Source organism: Olea europaea, unplaced genomic scaffold, assembly GCF_002742605.1.
Source record: "Olea europaea var. sylvestris unplaced genomic scaffold, O_europaea_v1 scaffold994, whole genome shotgun sequence".
In the NCBI taxonomy this organism is placed as follows: domain Eukaryota; kingdom Viridiplantae; phylum Streptophyta; class Magnoliopsida; order Lamiales; family Oleaceae; genus Olea; species Olea europaea.
In genome coordinates, this window is record NW_019268453.1 from 11,895 (window position 1) to 24,122 (window position 12,228).

General features: G+C 33.8%; 1 protein-coding gene across 1 annotated transcript; it reads right to left on the reverse strand.

Annotated features, from left to right (window-relative positions):
- Positions 1-4,578: 4,578 nt before the first annotated feature.
- LOC111392901 (DNA-directed RNA polymerase II subunit RPB2-like) lies at positions 4,579-10,545 on the reverse strand. Its single transcript, XM_023018315.1, has 18 exons — positions 10,149-10,545; positions 9,128-9,349; positions 8,743-9,033; positions 8,457-8,654; positions 8,001-8,065; positions 7,822-7,908; positions 7,607-7,727; positions 7,465-7,509; positions 7,242-7,379; positions 7,057-7,129; positions 6,733-6,809; positions 6,524-6,631; positions 6,325-6,441; positions 5,932-6,087; positions 5,715-5,819; positions 5,492-5,617; positions 5,336-5,413; positions 4,579-5,247 (listed from the first exon to the last, which is right to left on the reverse strand). The coding sequence occupies exons 1-18, from the start codon at positions 10,389-10,391 to the stop codon at positions 4,579-4,581; spliced, it is 2,919 nt and encodes a 972-aa protein (XP_022874083.1). The 5' UTR covers positions 10,392-10,545.
- Between the last annotated feature and the right edge of the window lie 1,683 nt (positions 10,546-12,228).

A 12,228-nucleotide genomic window follows, 5' to 3' on the forward strand; every position in this document is an offset into this window, starting at 1 on the left:
TTAGGTGTTCTCTAATTTACTGTATCACTGTGTAAATTGAGGATCAATATTATGCAGTAATTGCGTAAAAAAGTGATTTTTTTTTATAGTCAAAAGCTATATTTATAGAAAAGAAAAAGTACGTGAATTAATCGATGACCATTGAAACCAATACTGACTTCTTTGTTGTGCAATATAGATGAGATAATCATATTTTCATCAAACATTAAAAGTTATTAAAAATCTTATTTTTCTAATCCATTAGAGTTAAACACTAGTTTCAACCGCACATTTACAATTATTATCCATTTATCCCTCCTAAAACTTACAAATAATTGTACCAGAACACTCGCAATATAATAAAATAATTAATATAATTTATTTATTATTTAATGTTAAATTTATCTTATCAAATATACAATTACAAAAATTAAAAATTAAAAAAATAAAAATAAAAATTAATTTGGGTCACCCCAAACATGCACGCAAGGCCGCATAAATTGATTCAATTTCCAAGAGTATGGCATGCGAAAAAACAGTATAAATAAGTATATATGCCAATATACATTATTAAGGTAGTATAAGATACTATGTTTGAGCAACATTTTTAAAAAAAAAAAAAAAAAAAAAAAAAATTTAAAAAAAAAAAATATTTTTTTAAAAAAAAAAAAAAAAAAAAAAAAAATTCTAAAACAACGATTTGACGTCATTTAAATCGTTCATTCTTCAATAAAATAATATTACATGCAAATCCAAAATTTTTCTTTATTTTTTAACCATATATTTTCCATTAATACAATATTTAAAATTAGGAATATAACGTTGCTAAAACACATATGACAATAATAGTTAAAGAAATTTGACAAATACTAAGGGATAATGTTCCCGAGCATTAGATTGTTGAATACTGTTATTATCAAAAATTTTGAAGGTTTTCAACACTTCCCCATCAAGACCAAGGTGTTAGTTGTTGGATAAATACATGCACACAAATTCAGTCACGAGAGATAAGATTCTCCTACTGTTGGTAGCACACTCTATTTGACTAAAGGCTTAAATTAATCATCCCTGTTTTACAGTTGATATTATTTAAGCATGTAACTGATAGTAAAGTTTCAACTCCAACACTGATTTCTTGATTCAAATTAATATCTTAAAGACTTTAGAGTCGACAGGTACAGATAACTAAATAAAAAAAATGTCTTCCGACTTTTAGAGTAAAAAATCAGAGCAAGTGATTTATGTACACTACAAGAGCCCTGGTTACAGCTGCGGAAAACGCACATCATCATAGAACTACTCANCAAACAATAAAGGTCAAATTACGCATGCAACAGTAGTGAAGTATCAATATATGCACAAGATTGAAGAAAAAATAATAATAATAATATGAAATAGCTATAAAAAAATCAAGTTAATATTTAGAAACCACAAACCAAAGTGGTGGTTTTGAGTTTGACCACCATAAGCATCACCACTGCCAGACTAATAGAATTGTCAAGCATTATAATCGACGCATCAACATTGTGATAGAAAGAGAGAGAGGATCGTGTTGAAAATTTACTTAGTCTTGCACATCGAAAAATATAATAATTTTCATTGTTCACCACGGACCTGTTTTGTGTTTAGATAGAAATTGTAATAAAAGGTTATACCTTTGATGAGTTCTACATCTCATTTGCTTTTCTTGAACTCGAACAATCATGATCTGTAATCCACAGCTGTTCAATTGTTCAACTTCCAATAAAAATTCACACAGAGAACAAGATTGAGAGAACTAGAGTTTTCTTTAATCCAGTCCGATATATAATTAATTCGATTAATTAAATTTTATCCATTAATTAATTAATTTAATTATTTAATTAGAGCCTATCAACAAGTAAATCAATTAATTAATTATCCAACGCTTAGAGAATAACTACTAACACACAGATAGTTATCCATGTGGAATCTCTTCAGTGGGTCTTCAATGTTTTATTCTTTAATAAAATATCCACACGTTCATTTAAGTGTCACTACACTTTAGCTCGTGAGATCAGCTACTTACTTTTCAAATAAAAAATGTCACACCTAATGATCTATTCATAATAAAGATATTCGTATCTCGTTAATACTTGCGATCATGAATGATTTAAGATTAAGTTATATGTAATTTGTATCTCACAATCACAACTCATTGTGATTAACACATTATAAAAAACTGAATCTACGAACTCTATTATTTAATTTAATTGAGTATTAATTAAATAATAGATTGTTATAAAATTGCATCAATTACATAATAATAGTATTTATATCCAAAATTGATTGGACCTAGGGCATAACACTTACAGATCACAACTCACACTTATTGATAGATCGATTGGAAAATGAAATGTCCTCAAGGGAATCAGTCAATAATGGATAGAATTTGCAAAGATCAACAATCATATAGATTTACCAAGAACTTTCAGATCTAGGGTTTATATAATTCTTGATATAAAGGGAAAAACTAAATTTCCTCAACCCTTATACCTTGCATGATTTCAATAGGTATTCTAGCATTTTAGCACATGCTTTTATGTTCGTATCTTTCATAGAGACAGAGAAAAATTATTAATTCATGTTTGAGAACATTCTATACTTTTTTCTCGAACTCTTTTCAAACTATACATTCTCTCAATAAAATAATTTATACATAAACTCAACACTTTTTTCTACTTTTTAATCACGTATTCTTGAAAAAAAAAAATCAATATTACAAACTCATGTCCCCCCCAAAAATAGGGTTCAAGCAAAGCCTAGTAGAATTATGGATATTGATGAATGAGAATGAATAAATATTATCATGTTATGAATTATACTAATATGAAAAAATAAAGGGATTCAAAGTCTTAGTGCATATTTTTGTCAAATTTACATAATCTTCTCCATTGCTCATTATGTAATTAGTTAGACAATTATCATAAATTCACAAACACAAGTTGGCTATTGTATTAGAGTTAGCATCAATTACTATTACATTAAGTACATAGTCTCCATAGAAGATACTTTATTAATCACTATATTATTTATTTACGGTATCATAAACTTGAGAGATCTTGTCCATCAGTATACTTGATCAATAACCACACTGTCAAAAGGATATAGAAAAGAAATTAGAAAAAGTTAAATAAACAAACAATTGGACATAAAATGAATAGGAAAATAACTTCAGACATGTGCAACTGCACACACACACACACATTAAATTCTATGGACAATATTGAAATTCTCAATTTAACTTGCTCTCAATTTTCATATAAACAATCCATTTGTGGGTCCCGCTAGTTCCGTAAAATTTCGTTCGTTTTGTTTCTTCACTTCGTACAGAAAAGCGTTGATGTCGAAAACTAATTCACTCCAGCCATTTTTTTACAAAGCACTCAAAACACCTATAATCTTTTTGCAAACTGCTCATTGGAAATTCCACAAACAGAGTCGTGGATCGAAACCATTAATTTTGTCTTCGGCTTCATCGAGTGATGAAATTGAAGCTTCATTCAGATTTATTTGAGGCCTTGATCTCACATTTGAAGCACCCCCTTCACTCTCCAGTTTCTAAGACTTTCTCAAAATTCTAACAACAAACTCTCAACATTTACCACTCAACCAAAATTAGAGCCCTCTGTATGGAAGAGTGTGTTTTTCATGGCAAAATGGGAGGGAACTCTCTGGAAATCAGTTGAAAGGTCAAAGGAACACAACTTGTCATTCTGTTGATGTGATTACATTGATCGGACTAGAGAAAGGGCATGTAACGTATACAAAGAAAGAGGTCGAGAAAAAAAAATTGTTTTTTATTTTGTATGAAAAATGGAGGTAAGAAAGAGAGGTGACGTGGGTAGAGTGATGCAGAATGGGGTAGGGGAGAGTCAGGTTTCATAAAAATGGTGAAAGGGAAAGTGGTTGTGGGGTTTTATTAAAAAAAAAAAGGTTTAACCCCAACCTTGAGGGACTCCATCGCCCCGCCCCGCCCCTCCCCTCCCCTAGAGCTTTATGAGGGAGGTAACTCGCGGATTGTGAAGGTTTATTTCCACCATGGAGGATGGAATGATGACTAATCTACCCTTGTTTAAAAAGAGTAATTTGAGATTTGATGAAGGGTTTGGAAAATGAAAAGGACAATAGTGGTAGTAACGGGATGAAAAAGCAAGCTTGACATATAATATTTAAGAAATTTAAATTTTGAACCAAAATTAGATTGAATTATTAAATATTAATAGACAATCTAGAAAATCTTTAGAAAATATGGATATGTTAGTTTAAAATTTAAGAATAATGTCATTTAACACCACTATGTTCAAATCAATCAAGGTGGCAATGTGACCATCGAGAATAAAGAATTCTTTTTTGGTTAGGATGAATTAAATATAAAATTACTCTCACCATAAAGAAACTCGACTCTCTTGGCTCCACTCCATCCAAGTCACCTTCATTTTCTTCAATTTTCATCCAAAATTACAAACAAAAATTATATTCGTCCCCACTACTTTTTCAGTTTCTTTCTCGATCAATGTAGTACCATCCACTATTTATTGACCATTTTGATTGATTTCCCAAAAGACCCTCTTCATTGCTTTATGTAATCCCTCTCTCTCTCTCTCTCTCTCTCTCTCTCTCTCTCATCAAAAGTTCGTGTTTTTGTTGAGTGGTAAATGTTGCGAGTTTCTTGTCATAATTTTGAGAAAGTCTTCGAAAATAAAGAGTGAAAGGGGTGCTGCAAATTTTGACAAATCGTAACCCATCAGCATTTGTTGTCAGCAAAACCTGATCCACCATCCCAGTTTCACTGTGGCGCAAGCTTGTGCTATGATCACGCTTAGTGTAACGGGCAGCTTGCCCTTGTGCATCGTCTGGAGCTATGGGAGTGGTCTTCCCAATGATCACATCCTCACCTGAAACTCTTGTACCTGGAGGAGCAAGGCCATCGTCATCCAACTTATCATAAGAACCATGCCGCATTCCCATAGTATTTGTTCGATCTGGGCGTCCAAAATCCTCTTTGACCAGTGTCCCCATCTTCTTCTCCTCATCTCTATACGATCGGAAAAACAGAGATCGAAAGAATCCACGGTCAATTGAGGACTGATTCATAATTACAGAATCTTCTTGATTATATCCAGAATAGCAAGCAATGGCAACAATGGCATTGATGCCAGCAGGTAGCTGCCTAAAATGCAAGTGCTCCATTGCTCGAGTAGTAACAAGAGGTTTTTGAGGATAGTAGAGAACATAAGCCAAAGTGTCCTGATAGAAAAAGTGGGGTGTAAGTTAACTCAACATAGCACTACAGGAGGAAGCCAAATACGAAGAGAAAGTTTGGTCAATCCCATACCATTCGAAATTGGTAGTTGGTCACATATATACCCATGGCTTGCTTACCCATAGCCGACTGATACGTGTTACGAGGAGACTGGAACAAAAAATTATGTCAAAACATCAGAAGAATGAAATCTCGAAAGAGACTAGTCCATCGGCAAAATAATGTCACCTGATTATGATCTGGGAAGGGTATGATTGAAGCACAAACACCCAATATCAATGACGGGTGAATCTCACAGTGAGTATATGTATCCGAATAAGCCTCTTTCGGATTTAGCCTCGCACTCACAAGATCCTAAAACAAATTATGTAAGCATTTCAGCACATCATAAAAGCTTAATATTCATATGCCAAACATGGATATCACACTTAATTGCATCAGGAGTACTCACGTTTATTGTCATGGAAATCATAGTTGTTTCTTCTTCTTCTGTGTCTATATATTCTATAAAGCCCTTCGCTACAAGGTCATGCCAGCCACCCTCATCAGGGGATTCCTGAAAACGAGCAGATGAGTAAACAAAGAAAGAAGGACATCAAACACGTGCAATCAACTTGGGGGCACAAAAAGGGGGGCCAAAGAAGTGCCAAGAAAATCATGCAACATACTCTTTGTTGCAAGGCTTGAATATCCTTCTTTTTGATGAGAAGCCTTTGTTTTTCCACAATAAACAACGGACGACTGCATCGGCCATAGTCAGTATAAATCCTCAGTTCTTTCAAACGAATATCTCGAACAACCCCAACCTCAGTATTGACATCCACCTGTCCATACAACAACCATCACAAAAGCAGCCAGGCAGAAATACTCACATCACAAACTACCCATATTCACATGAATGGCCTAATACGCAACACATGAACTACTCCAGTAAAATCAAATTAAGAAAGTTAAGATAACATATAAACAGAGCAGGATAATGGAACTTCATAAATGCTACAGAATCACTGCGTTTTAGAAGAGAACTCCCTGGAAGGAGAAAATGAGAAACATATCCTTACACGTCTCCTCAGACGTCTCAGAGTTTTCACCAACATGTCAGGGTCACGATGAATACCAACCCAACACCCATTCACAAAGATTTTTGTTGCTTGTGGAATCACGGCAGGTGAGATTTCCTAAATTAAAGCAAAACGTAAGAATGTACATAAAAATCTAACAGATACTTCAGTTCCCAAAAGAACTTTAAAGATTTTTCACCTCAAAGTTCTCGGTACCCCATTCCTCCAAAAATTCTAAAATTGGATATGCTGCCGAACCAACAGTTATATAGACCATCAGTGCAAGATTCTTCACTAGTCCACATGCCTGATGATAAAGCACAAAAAGACGAAGTAATAAATTAAATTGGAAAAAAAATAAATCTGAGAACGGACTAAAAAAGAAACCATAACGCAAACAGCACTCACTTGTCCTTCAGGTGTTTCAGCAGGGCACATCATTCCCCACTGTGAATTGTGCAACTGCCTAGGTTTTGCCAGTTTCCCTGGAAAAATGAACCAGCAACAAGCATTAAGCAGCAGAACATTCAACTGAAAATTTGCACTCAAGTAAGCTGCATTAGCACATTTCTTAATCCCTTGTTCCCATGTTTTGAAGTGTACGTAGTGTGTTTCAGAGAAAAGTTAAGCAAAAAAGAGCTAAAAAATGTCTCCCCAAAGTCCTAACAAGTTATTGACCAAAATTTAACTTCATTCTCGCATGAGATTGTAGAACAGGAGAGAGACAAATACCTTCACGGCCTATGGGAGAATTGAGTCTTCGCAAGTGCGACAAAGTTGAGGCATATGTCAAGCGATTCAACACCTTTGATATGTTATTCAACACAATTACTCTTTCATGAAATGTTCTCTTCAATATTTAAAAAATAAAAAAAAATAAAAGTAAAAGAGGACAGATGATTGGTTTACAACCCAACCTGTGAAACTCCAGCTCTTGTACCTGCTGCATTTGCTTGTCCCCAGTTGCCAGTAGCAAGCGAATATTTAAGACCACTAGTAATAGTTTTTGCTTTAATTGCAAATTGCAGATTTACATCTTTTCCATTATCAACACACTACATATTCACGGAGACAATATAAAAATTAAAAGCATAATAAGCATAATTACATATCATGAAAAGACTTGACACAGGAAACAACCTTCTGAACATAAGCTCTTACATCCCTGGTCAACTTTCGGAATAGCTGCATTCACAGATAGAAACCCAAAAATTCAAATGAGTAATGATTCTTTTCTGATAGTCAAACCACCAACAATATAAATCATCAACCGACAACAGACCATTCGAAATAGGCCACCAAGCAAAGGACCAGCAAGATCCAGTCTCTTATTTCCATAGTGATCTCTATCGTCCTCTGCCCTTCGGCCAAGGGCACACAGCAGAAGCCGGTGAATGATATAACTAGTAGCAGCAGTAACATAATTTTTTTCAGTATCACCATCACTCAGGCATACATGACTACATGAGCACTCCAAGTAGGAGAAAGAAAACCTACCCAAAATAATAAGCTTTCTTTGTCTCACAGTATTCCCCAACCCCTACATGAGGAAGCATTTCCTTCTGAAGGATCTCTTTTGCATACCTGGACAAGTATACGAATAAGATTTAAATATTTCAAGAAGCACAAGTAGATGAATAAGTGTAGCCAAGTCATGTAATTTCAGGAACGCATACTTGATCCTCTTCTCCCTGGTGACACCAACAGTGGATCCTCTCTTTCCAATGTAATCTAGAGCAACCTGAAGCATATTAAATCACATCACAAATATATATATATGGCTGAAGAGAGAGAGATGGTATGAGTACCAAGCTTTAATTCCCATAGAACAAGAACATAATGACAGTCTAAAACTACTTTACAAAATAGACCTTTTTCAGTAACTGATTCAATTATTATGCTGATTCAGTGGCACGTTACAGAAAAATCTCTAGATTCCAAATTCTTATTCAGAAGGGTGTTCTGAAAATTCTTCTTATATCAAATAGACATTTATTCATAAAAATGTCAAACAAAGAGTCATTTAATTGCATAGAGATGGATCCTTTGCAACTGTAAACTTTCACACTATCACAGGAGAAGTTCAAATAAATCTTGGATCATGCAGATAATGACAAATATCTGACGTGCACCTGTTGATTTTGTATCACAAATGCTTCTTCCAAGGAGGGCCGCAACAATTCCATCATTTGGGTATCAGCAAAATCATAACAGATATGCTCCAGTATATCTTTATCAGCAACAAATCCTAAGGCTCGGAACACAATAATAATAGGTATTTCTGTACGAATGTACGGAAGTGTAGCGCGAATATATTGGCCCGACGAGCCCTGCAATTACGTATAAATGTCAATCTTCGGAAAGTGTGTCCACATCTACAAATGGAAAACTTTGCTTCTGTCTAGTGACGATCATTACCCCCTTGGCACTTGTCCTAGAAAGCATCCGGACAAACATCGTGCTGGGTGGCCTGTTTTGGGTCTCTGCCATAGACCGGACTTCTGCCACATAAGCATACTTATTTGGTTGCCTCTTTTTAAATACATAAACATGATTGGTGCTCATCTTCTCCTGAGCAATTAGCACCTTCTCACTTCCATTAATGATGAAATAACCGCCTTGGTCATATGGACACTCTCCAAGCTCAGTCAAATCTTTTTCTGAATTTTGATATAATGTACAGTAACTAGAACGGAGCATTATAGGAACCTATAAAACAAAACAGATAAGTTATTTCTAAGGCAACTCCAAGCTTAATCCAGAATTGTTCTCACTGAATGACTTTGAAGCTGCCACAAATTACCTTCCCGATAAAGACTTTAGTGAAATCCTGTGTCTCAGTAACTTCTTCACCGTCGTGACCTTTCTTGATAACTCTCTTGGTGACATCGACGTACAAGGGAGCTGAATATGTCAAATTCCTTAACCTTGCAGCCTTGGGAAACAAAGTTGCTGTTTCTCCATCTGATTCAGTCATCATAGGCTTACTTAGGTATATCTGACCAAAACCAATCTTATAAATCGTCTGCATAAATTAAGCAGCAATACAGAGTTAGAAGCTTCAACCCTTGTGTGTTTTTCATCAGATAATTGTAACAAAAATTAAAATTTAGATGACAAAGAATGTTCATCGATTTGTGTAGAATTCTCAAACATACTCAAAATGGATGTTCCTTTACATAGTATAATTTACTGTCAAAATGTATAAATGTTCAGGTATTCTTCCTCTCAAGTTCTCAAGATTTATACACTAGGTTCCAGAATAACCACCCAGGAGCTCTGTATCTAGCAGGTAAAATGTCACGAAACCATAACTAGCACTATCTCTAAAACCCCTAAGAATCAAACCCTCTAGTATTCACCACTAATTATCACAATAGAAAGCCTAGAAACAGCAAATAAAGTTTCCACCGAATATAAAACATCTCAAAACCATTTTTTCAATTGTGTTATCTTCTTTTAGGGTTCCTTAAACACCGCTTTCCCCAAATAAAACCAAAAATGGAAACTCGCCCCATTAGAAACCCAAAAATTTCCATCCCCATCAGAGACTAGACGCTAATTATCCCACAATAAAACCTTCAAACTTTTAACCTCTCTACTCATCAAAGATAAACCCTACAAGTTTTGATTAATTAAATAGACTGAAAATGTCGAACATTAGTTATTCACAATTATTGGCCAGCCCAACAACGAACCCTTCAGATTCTCCATTTCCAGTATCCCCAACAAAACCCTAAATTCCCTTTCCAAACCCTAGAAATTCCAATCAGTCAACAAGTTACTCAAAATCTTCAACAGATTAATATCGTTCATCAAACGACCTCGGCGAAGTCAGGCTGGTGACCAGGGTTGTGCTGGGATTCTGGTCGGATCTCAATGTCGGCGGACTCATCCACGATTTCTTGCATCGTGTTCTGAATAAACTCATCGAATGAGTCGAGCTGCTGACGCACCAAACCCTTCTCCTCAAAGTAGGCACTGATCACCGCCCACGCGTCCTCCTGTGTTATCTCCTCCTCGTCGTCATCGTACGACTGATCGTAATACTCTTCCTCCATGTCCATATCTTTAATTGATATCTAAATTAATTCAATTCAGCTCAACACTAAATTTAAAAACTCGTATGTATAGATTCAGGGGTTTGTCTCTAAACTCAGTCGGAGCCGACTGCCGAGAGAGAGGAGAAGAGAGAGCCTGCGGGAAGAGAAATAAAGAGAAGCAATTGTGTGTGGCAATTTATATTTACAGGCAGTGGGGCGGCTAATTCAATTTAGACCCTGCATATTTGTTCCTTTTTCTAACGGTCAAGATTTCGTGGATGTGACCGTGACGAGGACTTTTTCTAGGGCCTATTAAAATTTTAAAAAATTACTATTTTCATCTACATCACATTTCGATTTTATACTTATTAGATTCATTCATTTAAACACTATAAATTCACACAAATTTTATATATTCATTCCACTCTAAGGGGGTGTTTGATAGATATTTTTATGTGAAAATGCATTTTAAAATAGTAAACTGATGTGAAATGTGTGGTTGAAAAATAAGGAAATTTTTTTGATTTACGTGTAATATTATTTTAATAAAAAATGTGTGGTTGAAAAGAAGAGAGAAAAATACATTTTGAAAAAAATAGCTATCAAACGAGGCCTAAATACATCTTTAGAGCCTGTTTGGAAGTGATTTTGAAAATTGATTTTTTGACCGTTAGGAGAAAAGTGGGGTCCACCTGTGAGAGAAGAAGTCAAATATGAGGACTGGAATAATGAAATAACGGTAAAAAAATTAATTTTTTAATAAAAAAATCGAACCCAAACAGACTCTTAATATAATTTCAAATTTTTTTAAAATCACTATATGCATCCCCATTACCTAGAACATCAACTTCTTCACAATTTAATAATTAATTCTATAGACCAAATTATAAGATGAGATTCTATGAACCATAAACTCCCTATAATCATCACCACCTTCAATACGACATGAACTCTATAAATAAAATTATACAATCTATTTTATGGAAAATTAGCAGTTTTTTTTTTTAAGAAGTAATTAGCAAATTTTAAACTATACATAATAAAATAAAAGTCAATTTAAGATAAGGAGAATACGGAATTAGTCAACAATATTTTAGAGAGAATTTTGTGAAAATAAAATGAAAGGATTAGAGAAATGGAAATGATAATTTTATCGAAAATAACCCGATTATAAATATAAAAATAAAACATATTATTGTCTAATTCCTTCTACAATTTACTTTCAATTGACTTTTTTTTTATCATGTATAGTTTAAAATCTGTTAATTTAGTAACTTTCAAAAAAAAAATCTAATTTTTTCATAAAATGGGAAAATAATATTTTATAATTAGCAGAGTCTTAATTCCTGTTTGATAGAATTTATTTGGAAATAATAAGTTGTTGAATAATATATTTTTTTAGAATATATAGTTAAAAAGTAATGAAACTTTATTGATTTATGTGTAAAATATTTTATTGTATGAATATGTGGTAACGAAACAAGGGCTTAGTTAAACACAAATCCTATGAGAATATAAAAAAAGGTCCAAAAAATTTAATGAAATAAATATTAGTGGATGAATTTAGAATGATATATTTTTATTTATTCTATATATGTCTATTTAAGTGTGTGTGTGTGTGTGTGATCCGTGGATGTAAATAACGGTATCATTTTTATTTTTTTTTGGTCAAATTATTACTAATTAATTCAATAGAAATATTTTTTCATAATAATCATACTACATGTACCTTCTCTTTCATAAAAATCATGCTACATATTACTCCAATCTATTCTTTCCCCAAATCACAATTCCCACTTCATCACCCCTACTTCCTGCCCGCTTGCCCTCCCCTCTCAAATCCATATCCACTTATAGTTTT